Source organism: Convolutriloba macropyga, chromosome 8 (genome assembly GCF_964194025.1).
Source record: "Convolutriloba macropyga chromosome 8, txConMacr16.3, whole genome shotgun sequence".
In the NCBI taxonomy this organism is placed as follows: domain Eukaryota; kingdom Metazoa; phylum Xenacoelomorpha; order Acoela; family Convolutidae; genus Convolutriloba; species Convolutriloba macropyga.
Genome location: NC_134475.1, coordinates 54,469,842 through 54,495,130, shown reverse-complemented (window position 1 = coordinate 54,495,130; position 25,289 = coordinate 54,469,842). Strand labels below are relative to the sequence as shown.

At 37.2% G+C, this 25,289-nt stretch overlaps 1 protein-coding gene across 3 annotated transcripts in view; it reads right to left on the bottom strand.

Annotated features, from left to right (window-relative positions):
* LOC142344833 (uncharacterized) overlaps positions 1 to 25,289 on the bottom strand; it is a 117,675-nt gene that overhangs the window by 12,629 nt on the left and 79,757 nt on the right. For all 3 annotated transcript variants that reach the window (XM_075396819.1, XM_075396820.1, XM_075396821.1), the window contains exons 2-6: positions 23,631 to 24,012; positions 13,379 to 16,059; positions 12,575 to 12,930; positions 9,085 to 10,570; positions 6,508 to 6,581 (exon numbers count right to left, since the gene is read on the bottom strand). In XM_075396819.1, the coding sequence (XP_075252934.1) occupies positions 6,508 to 6,581; positions 9,085 to 10,570; positions 12,575 to 12,930; positions 13,379 to 16,059; positions 23,631 to 24,012 (4,979 nt within the window). The remainder of the gene's footprint in view (positions 1 to 6,507; positions 6,582 to 9,084; positions 10,571 to 12,574; positions 12,931 to 13,378; positions 16,060 to 23,630; positions 24,013 to 25,289) is intronic.

The following is a 25,289-nucleotide window of genomic DNA, read 5'->3' as shown; positions in this document are numbered from 1 at the left end:
CATCAAACACCAAATCAAATGTTTTCCCGATCGCTCCGCAGAGGTCCAATGTTAATGTCACGGCAAACGTACCTGTTTCAGTAAGCACTGTAGGTGGTACAACGTACTACCATAATCCAACTTCCAGTGCAATAGTAGATAACCAGGCGCTGCAAACAGCACCATTCCTTCCGGGATATCCCCCCGTTCCATCCTCGCTGCCTTACTCTCGAAATCCACTACCCATGCAACATCCTTGTTTGCCGCACTCTTCGACATCTCAACAAGTAACAGTAAAAGATCTTGCCGAGTTACTTAGCTTCAGCAAGAGAGATCCCCTACCCGAGTGGAAACTTTCTCAATACAACGGCGACCCCCTCTAATGGCACGAATGGTACGGCCAATTTAGTAGTGCGATTGATTCGCAGACATTGAGTGATGACGTTAAGCTAACGTACCTGAAAACATTGGTAACAGGGAAAGCAAAGGCTGCAATTGCGGAATTTGCTTATTGTGGTTCAATGTACAGAGATGCATTGAAAACGCTTGAGCGTAAGTTCGGACAGCCACAGGCAGTGGTAACTGCGCATCTTGATAAATTGTCAAGCTATCCACCGGTAAAAATGCACAACTCAGACAGTATAATCAGCTTTGCTACTGTAGTCTCAAGTCTCGTTGGCGTATTCAGGTCATTGTCATATGACACAGATCTTCGTAGCTCGTCCCTCTTAAACCATGCAGTTCAAAAGCTTCCACCAAATTTAAAAGAATCTTGGTCAATGCACACTGTGAAGAAAGAGTGGTTGAGGCCAGCCATGTTAGATTTTAACGATTGGCTGAAAGAGAAAGCAGAAGCTCATGAGCGCATGAAAGCAATCTCTTTCAAGGGAAAAAACGAGGATAATGGTAACATAAGTGTAACAAAAACAAAAGTCTCCTCAAAAGTCTTTACTGCTAATGCAAATGCAAAACAACATATCTCCAGTAAAGCTTCCCAGAGTGCAAAAAATGATCAATTGCCTTGCGCCCTTTGCAAATGTCAACATCCCATTTGGCGATGTCAATCTTTCAAGGAAAAGACCCCTACGCAGCGTGCTAAGATTGCTGCAGAAAACCAACTTTGTTTCTCGTGCTTGAACGGCAACCACTCATTCCGAACATGTCCACGTCGACGAAAATGCACTATTGAGGGCTGTCGAAGCACTCATAACACATTACTTCACGGGGCAGAACGCGTTTTTCCCGTAAGCACTGAGAAGAAAAGCAACGTTTCCACGCTGACTAAAGTAAACTCCCCAAAAACGTCATCAAATACAGTTGAAAATGCAAAGTCTATGGGAACGGCTAGTTCCTCGGGACTCACTTCAATAACTGATGTAAAAGGGCTTCTTCAGGTTCTTGAAGTCGATCTTTTAAGTCCCTCAGATGTACGCACTAGAGCACTTGTTCTCTGTGACACAGCTTGTAGTCACTCTTGGATATCCAGTGAGCTCGCTAGTCGTCTTCAATTGAAGGGTACCCCATTAAAGCTGACCGTGAATGGCATAAATACACAAGAAACTATAACAACGGAATCTGTACAGGTTACTGTCCAACCAATAGGTGAAGACACTTGCTCTCCGTTTGATCTACTCCCTTATGTAAAAACAAATTTACGAGTAGGCTCCGACGTTACTGATAATACTGCCATTCAAGAAAAGTATCCTCACTTAAGCGTATTACCGAACAAGACGTATGACTACGCAAATGTCGAGATGATACTAGGCCAAGACGCTTACCACGCCATCCGCCCGATTGAGTATTTTGAAACCGAATCAAAATCCTCACACGTTGCCGTTCGCTTACCGTTGGGATGGGTATTAAGCGGTCCGTTGCCATCTTCATCTGGTCTGATTTCTACTTGTTTCAAGGCAGTAGCTAAACAAGATTCCGAGTTAGCATCCCAAATAAAATCCTGGTATGACATGGAGTCATATGGGGCTGTCAAGCAGGTCGATCCCCGTTCAGCCTCTGACAATCGAGCAACTGAGATCCTCGAACAATCCACTGTACACAATGAGGGCCGATATCATGTAGGCATGCTTTGGTCTTCAGACGGAGTAAAACTCCCCAATGATTTTTTTTCAGCAATGGTGCAGTTCAAATCATTGGAAAAGAGATTAAGTAAAGATCCCGTTTTGTACAAGCGTTATGCACAGACAACTCATGATGATCTCGATAAAGGCTATGTTATCAAAGTGGAAAGCCGAGACGACAAGCATTGCGCCGGAAGAGAATGGTACCTACCTCATCACCCGGTTGTAAACACTAACAAGCCGGAAAAAGTTCGTAGGGTGTTGAATGGTGCTTCAAAGTTTCAGGGTATATCTTTGAACAGTGTATTACTCACCGGTCCAGATCTGTTGCAGAGACTAATCCACACTCTGATGCGCTTTCGTCAGCATCAATTCGCTGTTTCCGCTGATATTGAGGGTATGTTCTTACAAGTAGGTGTTTTGCCAGCGGAAAAGTCGGTTTTGCCTTTTCATTTGGCGGGAAGATCCCTCAAGGAACATTGAGGTATACCAGTACACAAGACACATATTCGGCTCAAAAGATTCACCAACTTGCGCTAATTATGCGTTATTGCGTACCGCGAGAGACAATAATTCAGATTTTCCCGAGGCGGCGCAAGCCGTTAGCCAGAAATTTTATATGGATGATTACCTTGACTCAATGGAGTCACCCATCATAGTACAAAAAATATCGCGCGATTTGATCGAATTACTGAATAGGGGAGGTTTCAAGCTGACTAAGTTCATCAGCAATGTCCCTGGCCTCCTCGAAGAGCTGGAGGACAAATCTGTTGAACAGGCTCCAAAAGAAATAGGCGCATCAAAAGAGGAGTCATCATCCCACGTTCTAGGTTTGAAGTGGAATCATGTAACAGACACACTAGTTGTAAGCCGCGGAACAATATGTGATGCCTCGAAAGCTGTTACACAAAGGCTGGTATTGAGTCTTGTATCAAAAATATTTGACCCAATTGGTCTTGTTTCCCCGTTTACTGTGAAAGCGCGGCTCCTCAAAGATGTCTGGAGACTTCACGGTCAGAGCTGGGATGATTTACTCCCAAAGGAAATGATTGAGCGCTTCGAGTCCTGGAGCGCAGAATTACCAAAACTTGGGCCAATGAAAATACCTAGAAGCTACTTCTCCGGTTCGTTCGAGCACTTGGAATTACATGTCTTTGGTGACAGTTCACAGGAGGTGTTCAGCGCAGTTGCGTTTTTGCGTGCTCTCGTGAATTCCTCAGACAACGGAAAAAGAACAGAACTAGCCTTCGTCATTGGAAAGGCACGAGTAGCTCCGATGAAAGTGCTCACCGTTCCTAAACTCGAGCTCCAAGCGGCTTTGCTGGCATCCCGCCTCAGATTGGAAATTTGCGAGGCGCTCACCATTCAGATTCAACGCACGTTCATGTGGACAGATAGTACCACAGTCCTTCAGTGGTTGAATTCCCTAGAGAAACAGCCCATATTTGTCGCGAATCGTGTCTCCGAGATTCTAGAAGGAACAACGGTCGATCAATGGCATCACGTGGCAACGCAAAACAACACGGCCGATGCCGGCACGAGGGGATTGTCCTCGGAGGCGTTGCAGAACAGCGCTTGGTTACGTGGTCCTGATTTTCTTCGTATATCTGACTTTCCATTTCGCCCGGGCACCGAAGTGGTGTCAAACATCAAATTGAAGCGTCAAGCAGCTGATCCCAACCTGCTCAGCCCTACAGTCCAACTCTTTAAATTCTGATTTCCGCATTCATCTGCGCAAATACAGTTCGTATCCAAAACTTCTTCGAATCGTTGCGTATGTCCTAAGTATTCTTCCACGGCACGCCACCTACCGATCTGTAGATAGAAAAATAGTAGAACCCGAGGAAATTACCACAGCAGAAAAGAAACTACAGCTTCTTACACAAGCAGAGTCTTTCCCCATTGAGCTTATGCAACTCCACAGTTCAAAGAAAATCAGTAAAAGAAGCCCTATTGCTGCTTATTCGCCGTTTGTCGGGCCTGGCGGCCTGCTCCGTTCTAGTGGCCGAATTAAGCGCTTCACTGAACTTGAGTTCAATTTGAAGCACCCCATAATCCTTGACGGTCGACATCCACTGGTGTACGTTTTCTTACGCCATATGCACCTCAAAAATCATCATGAAGGTAACTATTATCTTCGCGCACTTGTCCAACAGCAGTATGCTGTTCTGAAGCTTCGTTCTATCCTCCGTTCGATTCGTTTTAATTGTGTCCTTTGCAGAAAACGAAGCACTAAGCCTGTTCAACCTATTATGGCTGATCTTCCGTCCGAACGTCTCGCCTTCCAGTGTCCGCCTTTTACGAATGTCGGTCTTGACTACTTTGGTCCGTTTTACGTCACGATCCGTCGCTCCTCTGAGAAAAGGTGGGGTTTCCTGCTCACCTGTCTCACGACCAGAGCCGTTCATGTTGAGATTGCACATTCGATGGATACAAATTCGTGTGTTATGGGTATTGAACGCTTCATTGCTCGTCGTGGAATGCCGTTGGTCATTTGTTCCGACAACGGCACTAACTTTGTTGGTACAGAGAAAGAACTGTTGCTATGTTTTCTAAACTTGGACAAACAGAAAATTGCTTCGGAGCTGGCACAAAAGGGAGTCAAGTGGAAGTTTAATCCACTTGCTGCACCGCACCACGGAGGTGTTTGCGATAGGCTAGTGCGGAGTTTCAAGCGAACACTTTACGCAATCCTTGGCAATCGTCGGCTTACGGACGAAATACTCCTTACTACTTTTTGTCTGGTGGAACAGTCACTAAACAACCGCCCATTGACTTCCGTAAGTTCCGATGCCAACGATTTAGATGCATTAACGCCAAACCATTTTCTTTTGGGGAATCGCAGTACTTGCCTTCCTTCATTCACCCCAACCGATGACTTCAATCACCGAAAGCGATACGCCAGAGCGCAAGCGTACGCTAATGCCATTTGGAAAAGATGGTTAAAAGAATATCTCCCCCCATTGAATCGTCGTTGTAAATGGAAGACTCCTTCCGATGAAATCTTGAAAACCGGTGACCTAGTTTGGATTATCGATAGCGACAGCCCAAGAGGCTATTATCCACTGGCCCGCATTTTGAGTCTACGTTATGGTAACGACGGCATCGCACGGTCCGCTCAAGTTCAAACAAAATCCGGCTCATTGATTCGCCCTATTGTTAATTTGATACCAGTTTTCGAATCATCAGTTTTGGGGCCTGAAGATGTTGCTGACGCAATTGCGTGTAAGCGTAAATGAAAGAGCATATTACTTGTGCGTTCGCACAGATTGTTCTAACTGGGAAATAGCCTAATGGTTAGGATCTAGGGCCCTTAATCTAGAGGTTGCGGTTCGAATCCCGGTGGGACCAAATCTCTTTTTTTATAGATGTAATCCAGAGGTCAAATTAAAAGCATTTTTGACCTATTCCGACCTTTAAAAGAGCATCAATTACGTTTGGCTGACAACCTTGCTAGTTGTCTGATGCAGTAAATCTTACGTACGTTTTTCTCTTACGTTGAGTCTTATCAGTCTTATAGGTGTTGAGTCTTATACGTTGAATCTTATACGTTGTGAAATACAAAAAATTTGGATTTCCTGTACCGAAACAGGATTTTGCTTGCTATATCGACTTTGTACCGATACATTGCTGATCTCAAGAAATTAAGTCTTGAATTCTTATTAGTTTTTTTTTATAAAGACTTCGATTATTGATCCTTTTTGAAAGTTATCGCAACGAGAGCGGACATAATCTGTTGAAGAAAAACAATTTCTTGTTACATTCTGAAAATATTGAAGTTTTCTCTTCAGTAATCATTAATTTTTTTTGCTGTTTTAATTTTTTTTATAAAACAGTAACAGGAAAAGGGATGCAAACTTGAGTCGGTTCTACAATTGAAGGTTAACAGAAAACATTACATTGAAATGAGTCACCACTTTCAGCTCAAATAATATTTTCGGGAAAAGTAGAATTGAAAGACTACTCTGATAAAAAATTTATGAAGGAGGCTTAAATGCTACTAACACTACTCCGAAAATAATATTCATGAAAGTAAAGCAGTACTCAGAAATAGCCGGAAAACTTGAACCACAGACTAAAAAAGTAAACGAAGGAGCCAGCTTAAATGCCACTAAAATGCTTTCCAAAAATCTGGCAGAACAAGCCGCGCATAGACATTTTACCAGAAAACATCCTTGACATTAAGATTTGATTGACAAGAATTGATTGATAACTTTTGAAAAATTGTTTCGATTCGGATACTTGCATTTCTAACGTATACCCTTGAAGAAATTTTTTTTAACACAAGTAACGCAAACTGTTGACCTTTTAATTCAATTTGCACAGTTATCTCATATTATTTAATTCGATATATAACCAAATTCAATAATTTGCCCGAAATTGAATAAAAACCTGTAAACTTTCAATCAACAAGACCAGAAACAAAGTTAATTGGTGATGAAACTTGACCTACATCCGAGTTCTCTACAGCTGCCTTGTGCATCCAAGTTTCTCCCATCTTCTTGTTCAACTTCATGTCCCACATTTCTAAACAAAATCTCAACTTATAACAGACAATTTTTTTAAAAAAAAACTACCTCGGGAAAGTCATAAATGGAAGCCAATTTGATAACTGCTGCTTCACATCAGCAAAATAAAAACATGAAAAATGAAGTTTGCTAGCCGAGTCGTGGCAATGTTTCAACATGATCATCAAGATAACCATTATCAATTTATAAAAACTACAAATCTAGTTTCAAAGAAAGATATAATTATGGGTTTTAGTTAATTTACCTGTTAGTTAATTTCACCTATATGGGTATGAAGGTTACTAATTGGTATGGGTATCAGGTTACTGATTGAAGCAGCGCCGATTTGAAGCGAATTTAGCCACCACGAAAGCGACTAAAATTGTAATCAATTCAGGGAGTATTCGTTAAACAGATGGAAAATATATAAGCTAGCATCCCATAAAAATATTTATGACTTACGAGGTGTGAAATATATCTCTGCAACAATCACGTTGGAGGAGAGAATGACATTTCGGAAGTCTTTAGCAATTAACTAAATAGGATGAGACAGTTTTTACACTAGGCCCTACAACATTGGCTACACGAAACTTTCAAACCATTACCCACTAACTTTGAAGTAAGAGCTCCAAAACGGTAGTTTAGTGCCTTTTGGTACCATAAGAAACTGTTCTAGCGCCCTAGCTGAAAAATTTGTACGTAAACGATCTTTGCCAGGCCGTTGAATCTTTAATGCTGATGTTACACAAATTCGATATGACGAGGACTGGCATTTTTTCAGCAGATCACAAGGAAAAAACGAGGTTGAGAGCAATTTAATTAAAATTGAGCTCATCAAAAATTGAAAATGTGCTTCACTATAGCCGAACAATCCAAGAAAACCAAGAAAATGTTCGAGCATTTAAACAATGATGAAATAGCAAGATCGACCAAACGCAACTCCCTATAACGCTTTCCTTTAGTCTATTGATTTTGATGTGCTTCTTCATCTTAATAGCAACAAATCAATGCTGAGTCCTACGGAAAATTTTTTGAACTGGGTAAAAATCTTTCGCTTTAAATACAAATAATATAATAGAACAGAACAAGGAAAAATGGCTGAGATTAGGAAACTTTAAATATATGTATATTGGGAAATATATCCACCGAGACAACAACAGATTATTCAGTTATTAGCATTTCAAATGCAGTCAACAAACGATTTTGTTGTCAATGATCTAAAAATATATCCACGAAAAAATACTATCTGGTGTTTAAGACAAGTCTTTTTCTGTTAGACATCAAGAAAATGGAATTTACTTTCCTCTCTTCTATTACAACTACCCAGAATCGGAATACCCCAAGGTTAATAACTTCATAACAGAAGAAGGCGTCACAAAATTGCTAAACAGCAATAGTAGACTGAAAATCTGGAGAAACAGAGAAAAATTAATGTCAGAAAAAAGGAGAACAGGGTTCAATTACATTTCAAAAATTGTGTTCAGCTGAATGAAAACATTTTGATATCTGTAATGAGGGGCAAAAAGAAGGCACTGGATAAATTGTTGCTCGAACTTCGGGATTTGTATAATTGTGAAAATGAACATCTCCTAAGTCTATTCTAGTAGCGTTTTTTTAATTTAAAACAAAAATTGTTAGGGCTAATCTCTACGGTGATGCGACATAAATCATGAGTCATAACTTATGTTTTTGAGTTATTATCAACAAAATGAGACTCATCAACTGTTTGCTCAAGAGACACCACTCGCAGGACTAAACGTCTACATTGTGCTTGCTGAAAAAGTTGTAAATTGTGTTGTGCTTGTACTTTGACTGTATTTTCAGCCTTTCGAGAACTTCATTGCTATTATTATTATTATTATTATTATTATTATTATTATTATTATTATTATTATTATTATTATTATTATTATTATTATCATCATCATTATTATTATTATTCTTATTATTATTATTATTATTATTATTATTATTATTATTATTATTATTATTATTATTATTATTATTAACTCAAATTCTGCAGTGTACATACAAAAACTCAGTATTATCCAAGTCCAATCAGTAAAATGTATATTTAAAAAAGACAGCCAAAGATTCTTTTAAAAACGGTAAGAAATTTCATTCAATTTATCTTAAGTTCGAATTTACTTATCCTGATATTCCTTAACAGATTCAATTTAAACTATACGTCCTGAGTGGGAATTTTGTCAACTAAAATTTTCAAAAAACTGAATCGAAAAAAGATGAAAAGATTACCTGAATGAAGATTAATAAAATCAAGCACTCCTGTTTAACTCAAAACGTTATGAACAGAAATCAAACGCATTGATTTAAGGATTTGTACAAACCAATCAACAACATTGTGACTAAGAAATAAAAACTGGGTGCGGCAATAAGATATCCGGTCCGCTATCAGTTTTACACATGAGCCCAGAAAATAATCGGAGCCGAGAAACAGTTGCTATTGAAATTATTCTAATTTAACCCTAGCTATTGCAGACTGTTATTAGAAATAGTAGTACCTGGGGGCAAAGGTTCCTCTTCCTCGATAGGCTCGCTTTTTACATCACAATCAGCAGCTTGGTTGTTCAAGACACCTTCGCCTTTCTCTTGTTTAATGTCTATGCTACTTGCAGCCAATGAAGCACCATGAGTACTACCACTTAAATTTTCATTAGACCCATCGAAGTCGATCACAAGTCGGGAGGGTAGTTCATCGTCTGTCTGATCGTCGTTACTCAAGGAGCGACTAAGGCAGGGTTGATTGTCGGATGTAGGAGAACTAGATCTAATTCGAGACGTCTCGCCGTCAGTAGCACTAAATTGCAAATTATCTGCTGCTATAGAATCAGTAGAGCACTTTTCTGTATCTTCAATTACCGAATCTGAACTATTTTTAAGAATAGGTTTAAGTGTTAATTTTTTTGACTTTGCCGAAACGAGATTCTGTGAAGCCGAGTCACAATCATTAAAACAAGAATTAGAACCCGATGCTGGAGCAATTTGACTTTGAAGATCAGAAGAAACAGAAGTCATTATTGCTTGTGAGTTGATAGAGTTACTAGTAGTTGTAGTAGCAACTTGATGAGTTGAAGAATTTTGTGACTTGAACTCGAGCGATATCTTGATTCGCATATTGTCAGTCTCAATGTCAAATTCGGGGTTATTTGAGGCTAGCTGGGATGTTAGTATGGAAGTAGATTGGGGTGGACAGACAGCTGAGAGTGGTAGGGATTCAATTGCTGCGGACGCTTTTGGGGGACTGTCTCTTTGCGATTCCACAGAACTATTTCCACTACAACTTTCAGTTCTGGTAGAGTTGATATTATTTATATTGCTAACTCTATTCGAAGCTGAAGTGCATGCATTACTTTTTGATTCGGGACTATTTTGTGTTGTTCCTTGTTGTGTACTTTTTTTGTTGACTCGTTTTGTTTTGATCAATTTTTGAATAGTTTTGATGACGGCTTTTTCCTCTTCATTTGTCATTTGTAACTTCTTTTTCCTGAGCCTGTCTTGTTCTTCATCGTCGTCATCTACAATTTCTCCTTCCTCTTTCGCATATTCATCGTCTTCTTTTTCAACTTTTATCATTTTAGCCAATTTGGGCTCAACATCGGGTTCTCGTTTCGCTTTTACCTCGCTCGAATTATTAATTATATTTTCGCTGAATTTTCGCTTGGTATTTGAAATTCGATCTTTTGTGTTGTTAGATCCATCTTCCTCCTTAACTTGTACTTGATAATCCTGGTTGTTTGTCAACTTTTCGCCAAATCCTGATTGTTTGTCAATATTTGAGGATTCCCCACTTTTGCATTTGTACTGTCTTCGTTTCTGCTTCTCACAGAAGTCTATAACACTGTGTCGCAAGCTAGGAGTTGCCGATCGTCTCTCGCCAGTACGAGATGAATGTCGAGAAGCGGTGAAAGAGCCCCTCCGACGGCTTGTCCTAGCTGCGAATGAAGTACGTAATGACTGTTTACGATTGTAGAACTCTATAAGTCGACTCTGAAACAGTAAAGCTAGTGTGTAAATATCAGATCTTGTTTTTGAGCTTGTTTTAACCTCTTTATTAAATCCTTTTGTCAATATCAAAATATGATATTTTTATTAAGCCATAATTAATTATTTTCAAAATTGTGCTGTTATTGATGGGGAATGATTAGTACTTACGTTTTCACTGATGATCAAGCCTGAACAAGAAATTTCGGATCTAGTTTCTCATAATCATATCTAGAAGATACATATTTTCTTTTTTTAAAAGTCGAAACAATGAGTGAAAATTTCTTCTAATCCCAGCAACAGTATAGAATCAACATAGCTGGAAGATTGCAAGAAAGTAGTCCGAAATCGCTTCGTAGATCTGCATTCCGAAAAAAGATATTATATTGTGACAAAGAATCTCTATAAATTATTGTTGCTTATTAGACGCATTCAAATAACCTTCAAGTGACACACTCACTTGACCTTATTTCCCTGAATTAAAGTAAAGCAAAGTCAATTTGAGGGCGAGGAAGTGATTTTTGACGATTTTTGACGTCACAAAAACTGAATGACGCGAATGAATAAAAATGGCTCCACTAAGAGTCAAAAATGACGTCACGTCCGCAATTCAGTTGAAATTGAAAGCACGAATGGAGAAAAAGCAGATTTTAATTAATAGTGACCAGTAGCGTGTTCCAACCTGTTAATTAACCACGTTTTGAACAAGGGTAAAAAACAACCGCCCAACATCTACAAACTGCCCTCGACAACTAGTGGGGCTAAATAGTTTTTACTGCAATCTAATTTGGTCTGGTGTGGGAGTTGGTGGCTTGCACAGGGTTGGAGCAATAATTTCATTAAGATCCTTCAATTGACCTTATTTTAGACCATTTAATTGGACACACTTTTCATTCGAATGTTAGTATTAAACTGGCTACTAAAGTTTTTAGTAATAAGCTGCTTGGAACTCGATTTCATCCCGGGGTTATAGAAATACCAATCAGATTTTAATGTCCAGGCATAAGGTTACTCTGGTGCGTAAGTGCGTATTGCTATATACAAAAGTATTGATGTAACCAGCATTTAATGACTTTCTCGCTCCTTAGTCGACACAGTTCATCAGATCAAACAACCCATTACCAGAACATAACGGACCGCTTATGGACGGCTTTTTCTCGAATGATTAATGGTGGCTCAATTCTATAGTAGCAGTTTCAGCTTCAGCCGAGGGATGGGGTATTTAGCACGGCAATAAATTTACTGCGGGATTTTGAAATTCAGTTACTAGAGCTAATGTAGTAAGATAAGGAGCAAAAATACTACCAATTTAGCGCACTTTTCATCTACTGTTAGTAAAAAAAACTTCCGCCTATTGATTAGAGAAGCAAAAAAAATTGTAAATTAGAGAAACATTTAATTTACGGAGACATTTAATTTAACGCTAGTCGTATATCCAGCGCTATGAAATCGCAAATTGAACTATTCTATTTATCCTTAACAAATAATCAAACAATTAAAAAACTTCTGTTTTCGTATTTCAATAAAGTTCCTTCTTTTCAACTTCCCCTTTCAATGAGTTAGACAAAAAACAGTAATTGCTTCTATCCACTCTCCAATCTACATTGATTAAATTCAGACGAATTGTTCTCAAAGGACAAAGGACAGACGGGGAAGCTTAATTTTGAGGGGGCGTATCTTAGATTTTTTTGTGCGTGAATTTTTTATGCGTGCAAATCTTTACTCTTTCCTCGCTTATAATCGGAAGTTTGCAACTGCAATTTTATGAATCATTTTTGTTCACATACATATTTTGTTGTTACGGTTTTTGGTGTACCGTTTGAGGAATTTTAACAATCGTACTAAAAAACAGGCCTGAATACTGCTCTTTACCTCATGAGTCAGGAACAAAAACACATTTAGCAGTAACAAAAAGACAATGGTACATATTTTTATCAGGACTTGGAAATCTTTAAACGTATTAAAACCTATAAGACATTAAGGGAGAAAACGATGCATGATAATGACTACCTGTTCTTTGATTGCACTGGGTGTGAGAAACATCTTTAAATCTTCATCATCTTGACTCCTCTTACAACTCGCTTTCCTTTTGGCTCGATCCATTGCACTGCTTCGCGGTGACGTCATCTCTGTGTTTTGTGATTCATTTGAATCGGCTTCCTCTTTTACAATAACAGACAGGCGTTCTGCCTCTTTCTTCTGTTTCTTTCCAGGCGGCTTGATTGCACCTTTTGGTTTAGATGAAGATGGGGTTCCATTTGAAAGTGCTGAATCGGGGAATCCGAATAAGTTATGCTCCAGTTTCCGCTTCGCTTTGGCTATTTGGGCTGACAGACTTTCCTTTTTGCCACCTGCAGGTTTTTGACCTTAAACAGTGCAATATTTACACCTGTAATGAGTTACGATGCGAGTTAACGTGCTCGAAATGTGATTTTCAACTCTTTAATCTTGGTATTATATAATTGAAATAGTATTTCACGCCGAATAAATTAACTTATTAATAGCATATATTTTATCACACAATTTATTAATTTCGAGTTTACTAGACAAGAGGCGGAGGTGACTTCACTATGGGGCTGATTTTATTTAGACCACCAAAAATATTTAAACTGAAAAATCAATTCAGATCAGCTGAATAAAACTCTGCATGAGAGAGCAAACAACATCAAAAAGTCAAACGTGAATAGTGTACTCCCCAGCGAGACATTTGGAAAAGCAAATTGTGTATAAATATACAATATACATACATATATATGCCAAATTTTGTTTGTAGGCAATCAAGATCTCACGTTGGAATTTTCGCATCTCTCTTACCTAATCTTTTGTGTTTTTTCTTCATCATATTGAGACTATCTGGTTTGACACTGTCGAAATTGAGGCGATGTTTATTTTTCTTTTTGGCTTCTGCCACTTGAATCTTCTTTACTAATACACTGTCCACATTTACCCTCTGATGTTCTTCAGATTTGAGATCAGTTTTCAGTTCTGAAAGGCCACTTGATACAACTTCGGCTTGAGATAATTTCAATTCTTGCTTTTCATCGGCATCTATTTCGTGCTGAATGTCAAAAGCATTTGAATCAGTTTCTACGATCTTTGCGCTTTTAGAACTTTGTGATTTTGTAGCGCTGTCTTGTGACTTCTTCCTCTGTTTTGGTGCAACATAGTTAGTAAATTCATCATCTTGGTTAATAAAATTTTCAACTTCCCCTTCTAAAATTTCTTCAGAAAATGTCATCTCGGTCTCCATACTAATACTTTCTACCGATTCAGTATCTTTTGTATGACTCGAGCTTTTGTTCTGATCAATTTCATCATCTGATATTATTTTTCCTTTCAAATCTGAGGAGGCAAAGTTCAGAGCGTCCATTTCCATGTCTGATTTACTTGTTCCGTTTTCACAATGTTCAGAGCTCACTTCATTGCGCTCACAAACAGCAGTACTTTCAATTGTTGTGCGTTTCCCTGGTTTTTCTGCCGTTTTCTTGGCAGAAAACTGAGATGTTGAGACCGCTCCCTTTTCAGATGACTTAACATCTGGTCCGCGAATCTTCGTAGGTTCTGATTTTTGAATAAACACAAAATCGCCAATAACCTTCTCGTTCGGTTTTGCGGCTTCCTGTTTAGATTCGTTCTTTTCTTCCGAATGACTATTTTGTTCTGTTTTATTTTCCTCCTTTTCACTATCTTTCGGCTCATCGGTTTGGACAAGCAAAACTCCTTCGGTCTGTTTAGTAAAGGCCTTATCAGTTTTGAACTTGATTATTGAAAAAGGCTGACGGAACTTTTCGTCTGAAGTTTTACAAGATGCAGAAACCGGATTTGATGTTGCAATTGGTAATTGAAGCTTAAACACCTGGGGTTTCGGAGGTCTGGGTTTAATTTTTTTGTGCATTGGCACCCCGTAATGATGCAAGTCACCGCATGTTTTCGGCACGCTAGACTGGTTTTTGACCCGAGTTACCTTTACCAATTCCGGACGAGCCAGTTTGGACTGCTCTGAGGATGCGTTCAGATCAGCACGATTAGAAATTTCACCAGGCTTCAAATTAGATTCATTTTTATTGGCATAGAATTGTCGTTCGAATTTGGCTGGGTTTATCAAATTTCGGATGTCAGTTGAGGCCAGGGCATTGCGTATCATTTCGTCGATGCTCGCCAGCTTGACATCATTCTTTGGCGACTCTTTATCTTCAATGGGTCTTTCGGGTTTTGTAGGCGGCAGTTCTGGTTTCTTAAAACTCGGAGGAATTTGACTGCTTGAAACTTTGACGTCATCAAGGCAGAGAATATCATCATCATCTTCATCGACGGTTTCATCAGGATTTTTATAGGCAGTTGATTGGGACAACTGAAGCGAACTTGCTCTTGGAGCAGACAATTGTCTAGCCTTTTCCGACTCCTCTAATTTTCTAGCAGTTGACATTGAGAGATCCAATGGTTCCAAAGGCGGGGATTCTTTTTGTGACGTCCGGTGATGTTGCACTGTTTTGGTGGGTGAACTAGTTAAGGACCTCATATGGTTTCCGCGTGATATGTTGGACGAGACGCTGCGATGTGTTTTCAGAACGCTAGACGCCATTAGACGAGCTTTTGACTGTAAATCTATTGAACTGTATTGTGCTCTGTTGGCGCTGTTCATACTCATATTGCCACTTGATGTATGTGCATAGTTAGCACTGGACGATTTTGCTGGCATTTCATCCCTGTGGATCAGCTTTGGCATCGGTGGGGGTGATTTGATAACGGAGGTTCTGTTATTAATAATGGTAGAGTTCTGAACGTGTCGAGACGTTTGCTGCGATTCCTGGTGAGACGAAGGCGGTGGTCGCATTATCGAATAAGATGTTTCTGCGACAATCTCTTTGGATCTATGTGGAGGTTGTTGAGCTGAGGCACTATATCGACTTTGTTCACTACTACCATGCACTAGAGGAGGCGGGGGAGGAGGTGGAGGAGCCATCACCCGTGAACCTCCTGGTTGAGAACCCCCCACAATTCCTCCTGGATTATGGAAACTTCTTTGCCTTTCTAATGATTTAATAACACTGGTGGCTGCCGGTCTTGACTGCCCCAAGCTATGAGTCATCCCTTGAATACTGCTTTCATGATGAAACCGGTTTTCAGTAGCAATGTTCTGAGAAGCCTTAGCCTGCAGATGGAGATGCGCCAATTCAGCCACTTGACTGTTTGTCATCTGTTGTACACTGTTTCTCAGATGGGCAATATCGTTGCGATTATCCTGAACCCTGTCAGCTTGTTGACTCCGCCTGTACACCTGATAAACATCTGTTGTTTGACTGGGTTTAATAGGATTTCCTCCACTGTTCACGGGCGAAGGAGTTAGGTCGGAAAACATGGCAGGTGCTGGAGCGACAAATAGGTCAGACAAGGCTGCGTTTTTCCGCAGAGCTTCAACGTTCGCGCCATGTCCGAGTTGATTCGTTGGCTTCTGGGGAAAATTGGCTTGTGAATAGGCTGTATTTGGCACATTCCTAAACAAACATCTTATTTGTGCTATTGCTGCTAACACCCCAAAGAAAGTTTTCGAATCTGTTGTTTCGTCCCCCCCCCCCTGCTAGTGGTATATAACTTTTACACCCCATGTGATTGTTTTCACAAAGTGCGTAAAATAAACAAAAACGTAAATTATAATTGGGGGTCGTAAACGGTACTGCCGCAACAATACATCCCGCCTTTTTGGTATTGAGATATCTAACAATGAAATACGAAAGGACTGCTCAATAAAAAAATCAGATAAACCATGTGATGTATAACTGATCGCCCCCCCCCCCCTTCGTCATGACTAGGATCTATCAAGTTATTGTCCGATCAAAAAAATCGGGTTAGCATACGAGAAGTTGGCAAGAGGAAGAATCATTTTATTAAGTTGCCGGTGTCAAATATCCTTGCTGTAAATACCCGAAGTCAATTGAGGCACAAGGACAACAGCGCCTCTGTATAGCTTCAGCTCCCTATTATTTCCTGGGCAATTTAAACGACGTCAAAGCACGATCACAGGGCCGTTGCTTCTTACTATTTCTAACATTATCGAGCCTTATCTTTAAGACTATCTTTTTCGATGCGAATCGTCAAAGATAAGCCGCAACACATTTTCAAGAGATGAAAAAACTCAGTAGCTTCTGTAGGATTGCAAAGAAAGAAAAACCTGTCACCAAACAGTCCAATTTCTCAATAATTGAACGAATTCAAAGTATTTCTCAAATCAATTGATTGCTATAGTTTCAGAGGAGAGCATTCACAGATGAGAGCATTCGCAGACACCGGCAACTTAAGGAAATTCCAAAACTTGATATGATTAGAAAGAGTTAGCACAAAACATTGTTTTAATCAAGCTGTTATGAAAAAGACAAACTTATTTAGCCAAGGTTTTGAAACGAAAACAACAGGGAAAAATATTTGAATTTTCAGAGGAACCAAAAAAACATGAATGAGAAACCTTCAATTAAGGAATACTTTGTTGCACTTAAATTAAAATAAATATTATCAAAAGAGGTTTCCTAAAACAAGTTGTACCTAACTTCTATAACTCTGAGAAACTAAAAACAATTGCAATTCTAAAGTCAGATTGGTGACTTCTGATTCAAAGTTAACAGTTTTACATACCCTCGACATTTCTCAGCAAGAACAACCCTAAACGTTGTTTTGTTAAAACAAAAGAATTAAATGGCATGTAGAAGTCAAAAGCAATTTAGACAGTTGTATAAACAAGCGGAAAAATTAGATTAACCGAACCAATCTAGTTGAGAAAATCACACACATAGAAGAAAAAGTCCAGGAACAAAATAAAGAGCGATTTCGATTATTTAACTCGCGGCTGCGGACGTGTTTTGCAAACGGTAGAGCAGAACGGGTTAGATAATTGCGAAAGACATGTCAAATTTATAAATTGAAACCAATGGTTTTAAAGCAATCAAAAATCAAGTTAATACACAGAATAAGCTAAAACTCCACTGACGCTCTTACACCACTTGATAAAATAGAGCTGACAAAAATTTTCAGAATTTGATTTCGTTTTCCAAAACATTTGTCGATTCACTTATGCGGAAAATGCTAATTTTTATGGCTTCAAAAATAACAAAAAACACAAAAAAAGTAAAGCATAAAAATGTATATGAGAATTTAGGAGAAGGCAACAGTAAAAATAACGAATTATGTAGGAAAACTCAGTCAGCATTCTTCTTCAAGTATTAAGAGATGTGTTTCTTTGCGACATCACTGAAATATTAGAAGATTTTGTTACCTAAAATATCTATTAGGTTAAACGAACAGGCTCTCTGAGAAAATAGATGTAGCTTCAAGCCGTATTTTGGTTTTAAAAGTCCATAAAGGACTAAATTTTATTAATACGAGCATCAATTCTAAAAATTTAATTTCTCCAAAAATATTATCAAATTGAATAGAACCATAAAGTGCGTACAAGAAGGCTAATAAAGACAAAATACTTTACTAGAGAGCATTTTTAATTGATTTTAGTTTGTGCAGAATTGTTCATCAATAACGAATCACAAACTTTTTAAAATGAATAAGGTGAAATTCATGTACTGATAAAACAATGTTAAAGTTGTCAAAAACATAGAAGAGCGGAACAATTGAAGTCTGAACTGACTTAAATTGTTTTGTTTTAAGGGCCAACAAAGCTGTCATCAAAAGGAAGGAAAACAAATCAAAATAGAGAAAAAAACATGTCAGAAGAAAACAATAAACGCCCTGTTTATGACAACATGTCGTTTCTAAACAATGAATCTCCATGAGCATAAATTAAATTGAATTCACTAAAAGTGGTTTTTTTTTCAATATTTTTCAATAAGAAGCTTTGAATTGTGATCATTAATGGTGATCAGAGAAAGCCGCCAAAAGGACTATGATTAGGAGAACTAGAATTGAATATGTTAACAGTTTATTCAAAACAATTATTTTCTAAGTGACAAAAATTATCAGAATCAAAAAAGTGACTCACACAGTTGAAGTTAAACACTAATGAAATTAACTTCTTGTTTTAATTACCGACTTGGAGAAGCATAATATTGAAAAGGGCAAAACATTAAAAGCGGCAGTCAAAGCACCACTAGTCAACTAAAATTCGCGAATATCTGATTTCACTCTTATATCAGAAAGTGTTGTCAGATCCCTGAAGATTAATGTTTTTTGTACCTGTGCAGAATTAATGTGATTAACCGTTCTGCTACCAGTTGTTCCCCCTTCTTCAAATTTGACTTCCAATTGACCTCAAAAATGTCGACAACTGTTAGTAGTTCTTTAAAAAATAAATGACTGCAACCAAAAACAATATAAGTTAATGGAATTCAATGATAGCTGACTGAGTACGTGGAGCTACGTTTCCTGACAACTCATATTCATTGTTGTTTCAATACTGACACAAAAACGAAAAAAAATTCAAAGGCAAAGAGGTGATCAAATTTTTCAGAAAGGCAAAAAAGTGTCTGATTTCTTTTTCAAATCTGTGTAGTCCAAAAAAGTACAAATTGCTGATTGAGTCTTTGTTGACTGGTGTTCAATCAATTGTAGTGCGGCCAAAGTGCATGATATCACTTAAACTTAAAATTTTTCGGGGATATGCAGGTTCCATATGAACTATCTTTGTATTTTTTTCAAAATTTACCAAAAGTTTTAAACGAGCAACCATTATTAGACAGTCCTGAAATGATTATATTCGTGTTTATCAGGAAATGAACAAGGATATAAAACTGATTGTTGGATGAAAAGTTCGATCACGGGACGGGGACACGTTATGGATGGGTTATATCGGCAAACAATTGATAAAATTCTTGCTTTTCAAAGATACTCTCAAAAAAGCGACGTAAATAATAAATGTTGCGCCAAATTTCATTTAAATTTGACCCAAAATTAGGCTAAATTGCCTGAAATTGTGATTTGAAAATTTAAATTTTTTTCCAAATATGCAAATTTCTTAAATTTCTCTTTGCAATGAAATTTTAGATTCAGAGAGCCTCAAATCGATACCACATATGCCAGCAAGTTGAGCTAGCCCAAAAATTCTTCCATTTTGTCGAGTAAAAAGTGGGCACGATGAGATAAGTTCAACCTGGAAGACAAAGTTTTCTGGTAAAATTTGAACTTGAAAAAAAAATTGTACCAAAGCTTTACCTTCTAAAATCTAATTTATATATTCCTTTAATGTGTCACCTGAGAATCGTTAGAGACATGGCTAGAAATAATGACGAGTATGCCTGTTTTTAATGGTTTTTGATATCAAAGCCACCTTACCTGCGGTTTTCCTGCCGTTCGTTTCTTTTTGGTACAGTACAAACGAAGAACCCTACTTCCTTCATGTTTGCGAATATCAAACAAACAAGACTGCTAAGAGATATTGACAAAATCATCGCCGACAGATCAGAAAGTTTTATTGAGAAAAAATCTCCGCACAAAACCACAGTGTTTGATTCTTTCTATTGATAAGCAGTCTGCAAATGACTCAATTAGTTCCCATATAAGTTTCAGAGAATCCTATCCAGCTGTGAGAGCGCCACACCTGCTGTAAAAAGTGCGATAATTTAGATCACGGTTGTTGTTTTGATGACGTGAAAACGTCAATTAAATTTAAATCAAGAAAAATGCGTCATATAGAGATGCTTCAAAGCTTGAATTGGAAACTGTTGATAGAAAAATCACAAAACAAACAAAACAATTGTCTTCTTCCTGTCAGGTAAACCCTTATTTCAAAAATTTGAGAAAAATGATAAACTTGTCTTAATTACAAAATGCTGTTTGTTTAAATTTTCCCTGTGGTAGTGTTTTCGATTGGAACGTTGAAGTTACAATTGTGTGAGATAAAAATTTTCATGTCTCAACTGTAATTTTTCCGAATAAACTATCTTATTATTCGCAAATCTCTTTAATTAGATAAATCACAAGGTTGATTTAAATCATGTTTGAACATTTATTAGCCAATACTGTTAATATAGGCAACCGAAAACAAAGTCTTTGAAGATAAACATAATAGCAGACCAAAATTTCTCATGGTTTTTTGTTCCAGCGAATCCATGGACGAATTATTATTTTCTACTAAAATCACCAGCAGGATTCTACCAACAGGAATTGTTTAAAAGATGTTCTTGAAAATAAATAGTGCCGAAATTTTACCTTCTAAAATCCCATCTTTAAATTCTTTAAATATGTGTTTAGGCCACCTGAGAATAGCTAGAGACATAAATATAACCGTCACATAGACAAAGCTAAAATTAGCTAAATATATGTAATCGTTTGTAAGAATTGAGAGTTCGAAATAAGTACTAAATATCAAACTAAACATTATAAAAAAATGTTTAAAAGTAATTTTATAAAATTTAAAATTTATAGAGCTACTTCTAATTTATTGACTGCATATATATATATATATATATATATATATATATATATATATATATATATATGTGTGTGTGTGTGTGTGTGTATTTATATATATATATATATATATATATATATATATACATAATTGGTAGAAGAATGTAAAAAATAGATTTACTGTTATAAGAAAAAAACTATTCCGTTCATTGCAAAAGTACAACATCTCTTCAATATTGAATGCTTTAGCTGGAAAAATTGCAAAACACGGGCTAAAATAGGAAGAATATCAGTCTTGCAAACTTAGCAGATAAGATTTGATGATCAGGATGTCATTTTCAGGAATTAGGCCATGAAATGCGCAAAATGAAAACCTTTACAATAAGTTTTGATTAGCGGAAAAAACAACATTAGAAAACCCCGACTTTTTCTGACCGTTAAAACAAAATAAATCGCACGGAAACAGTATATGAAAATTTTGGTTCAAATAATAACTCAATACTTCTCAAGTATTTAAAAAAATGTGGAAGTTACAGAATTGTTTTTTGAAGTTAACTTAATAGCAATTGCTTTATTTAGTCTCTTTTTTCAGGAAATTTTAGTTAACAACCCACAATTTTTTAATGAAAGTTCAACTGATATCTACTCACAGACAAAGAATTTTAGAAAATTGAGAAGAAGGTGCCCAAAGTAATAACTGGAGACTACAGACAAACTGAGTAGTACACCGGTAGATTTGAGTTGAGACGAGGCGCAGTTGAGTCAGAACTAGGCGCAATTGTTATCAATTAGGCATCAAAAGTAGTTCTCATATAATTTTAGAACATTTATTGAAATAATTAGAAACAAAATGCAACCATTATATCGGAAACCTCTGACAAAAAGAGTTCAAAAACTGCTTCGTTGAAGCAATTAAAACACAAATTGCTGCAAACACTTCATTTTAATCAGAGAAAAGAATCAAAGTGTGAGCCAGAAATAATTGAACAGCTAGTGAAATCAAGTTGAACACGATGTTTAAAAAAATTGTTAACGTCTGATTGCTATTGTCAAAAAGTCAAACTATTGTAATTATTTTATATATACTAAGTTACTCATTCAAAAAAATCACTGAGAGGTTCATCATTTTCTCACATGTTAAGTTGATTATCGCCACAGAAAAATCCAATTGAATTTTAATAATTTAGTCTTTCATCATGCTATTAGGAATGTATAAAAAACTGTTGAAAAGTGCGTTCCATATGGAAAAATACGGATCACTTTTCCTATAGTTTTTCAGATGTACAAAAATCAACAAAGAGCCTTTAAAAGAACGAAACAAATCAACGCACTTTAAGAAATTCACCCTGCTAACTGCTGATGTCCAGATAGCTAAGTTTTTTTAAAAAATCTAATTTGCAGGAACCATATTTTGATGTAACATTTTTCTATCTCTTCTCAGAGTACTCTACTTAGAGGTCAGTCAAGTCATTAAAGTACTATCAGAGACTTGGGATATTTTTTCAGAGTACCGCGGATAAACCTTGTATAAAGGTTTTATTCATTTACCAACTGAAACGTAGTTCCTAAATTCGTTTCAACCACCGTGCAGTCAAACAGAACACATTTAGAAGCAAATTTGAAGCGATCCTCAGAGCAAATGGATACCAACTAATTATTAGGGAACAGTTTTGCAGAAAAAACCACGAAAAATACACAAGTAATTGAATAGACAAATTTAAAAAAAGACCTTTTCCGTTTGCCCCCTCACCAGCCTAGTAAGTGCATATTATTTGCACAAACCCCAACATACATGCCATATTTTTACATAGTGGTTTACTAAGTAATGGCATGTGATCTATAATTGGGGGTGCATAATGTATTTGGGGCTGGGGAGCAAAAACGGAAAAATTCAAAACAATTGAAGACTTCCATGGAAATTTAGAAATACCTAATTTAGCACAATAAGTACTAACATCGTATTTAGTTTACAAATAAAATTGAGCAGTATTTAGTTTTACATAAAAAATTAGACGTGGTGATCTCAATTAGCTTTGAAACACACATAATTAAAATTGCTTAATTGAAAGCCTTGTTTCGTGTGCATTTCCACAAAATTTGTTGAAGCCAGAAACTCGTAAATTTAGTTCTGTTAGTTAAATGCGTTAGTTCTAAAAAAACAATGTATTCATTATAAAGAATGCCCAGAAATTGAGGTGAAAAGATTCTGCTAACTGATAAATTTCACCGCAATTATTTTGCAATCTTTATATTGAATACTATGTTTTTTTGAACTAAAGCATTTCAAGACTTACCGTCCTTCCATCTTTTTTCCCACTCTTTTTGCCGTAGAAAATCACTGTCATTTGCCAAAAAAAATCATTTTCTTAATTCATTGTTTGGTAAGATAGAATACAACTGGCAATATCTGAATCTTCCTCGAAAAGCAAAAGTGAACACGATAAATTGTGGGCCAATGCAGATAGTATATTATGTAGTCAAATATATTAACTTTTTTATAACGTTTCTTATTTTTCGATTCTAATTGTACAACTAACTTCTGGAAGATTTTAACTTCATAATTTTTTTAGTAAGTTCTCAGTGAGTTGTAGTAGATTACATCCCTACTCTCAAGTTTCGTTTCGTGAAGAACGCGCGGGGGGGGGCTTAATATGTGGTCTCTTTACCCCGTTTCTGAGCTTTTTTTTGGGGGGGGGATAAATTTGACGCGGGCACCAACCTGTTAGCAACCACATGTCTTTCGCTTTCGGACAGTCCCGCCATAAATAGGTTAACATTTGGAGATCGCAGGTTCTTTTGCAAGTTGGGTGCTGTGGGAACGGCGGATGCCTGAGGCTCGTATTGTGTCGCGAAGTGATAGTCCTGGTGGATCAAGCTGCGCATCGACATTTGCTCCGATGGTGGCTGCCCATACCTCTGGAGCGCCTCCAATGCTGGCATCAGTTCCTGGTATTGTTTTCCAAGAGCGTAGGGGTTCTTGCGCTGTTCTGGCAATGGTGGGTGATGATAACCTGACTGGCTAGGATGGCCACCCGCAAAATTGGCACTATGGCTCCCGGGAATTCCAGAAAACGGATTCATGGCCATGCTCGTTAGGTAGCCTGTAAGAATGAATCTATTATTTTTCAACTGAAATTTGCTTAAACTGTACAGGTCACAGGAAACGAAATTAAAATTAAGTTCAACTTCCTGTTTTGTAGACTCACATAATGGGAAGTTCCGCCTCAAATATTTTTTTCCGCATGATCAAAAAAATTTTAATAGATGTTATGATGATAAAAAAAGACTGACGGTATATAAAATATATTTATCATGCTCCAAAAACAATTCAGTTCAAAATGATCTGATTTGAAAATACAATTGGTCGGGACTATCTTTTATTTCACTAACAAACAATTGAATACAGTTCAAATAGAGTTAGAAGGTTTTTGGTCGCCAACAGTGCTGCAATAAACATGTAATTCTTGGAATATTGCAGGTGCGTCAAACCCGGGTAAATCAAAACCAAAACAAAAAATTAATAAAAGACGTAAACTAGTTGAGTGACATTTAATTTTAATGTCATTGTTATGAATTTAATTAGAGTTGCTGAAGACTAATTGCCGCTGAAAGACGGCAATCGAAAGAAATCATTCAATATTCGTATATGCCGGCACGATTGAAAATAATTCTCTGTAATTTTCACAGAATTCAATAATCCCATTATTCTTATGAAATGAAAATTCAATTGATTCATTTCAACTAATCGAAAGAATTACTTCAGTTTGGTTTTTATGGCGTAAATTTACATGCTGACCTAATATTGACTAGAAATTTTTGAAACCCGAAATTTGAAATGTTTTAAAATATGTTTTTGATACTAATTTTTTTTGTTCGGTTCAAATTCTCAGGCAAAAATTTCAAAATCTTTTTTTCTTTCATCAACTATAGACCGTCTTACACAATCTCAACGCATATGTATGACGACGCATCATGCACCCTAGTGCCATAGGCACTGAAACATTGTATTCCAATTGTATATAGTTGGCCCAGTACTGTATCAGTGTATCTTAAGAGCATTTTGCTAATCATGATATGCAGTATATTACTCATAGATACTTTCATTCTGAAAAAAGACTGAGCATCTCTTCTTTTGATTCCCATAATGTACATAGGAACATCATGAAAAAATAAAAGTTTTAAAAAAGGAAAAAAAATGAGCATGACGATGACTCCAGATATTGAAACGTTGCAACTAACTTATTAGCATTAGAACAAAAATACCCAGCAAAACCAGATACCCGCTGAATGCCTGGAACCTGACAAATTTTCAACTTTGGGCCATTTTTATTTCAGATTCCCAGGGAATTTTATTTGAATGTCTTAGTTTTAGCTCAAC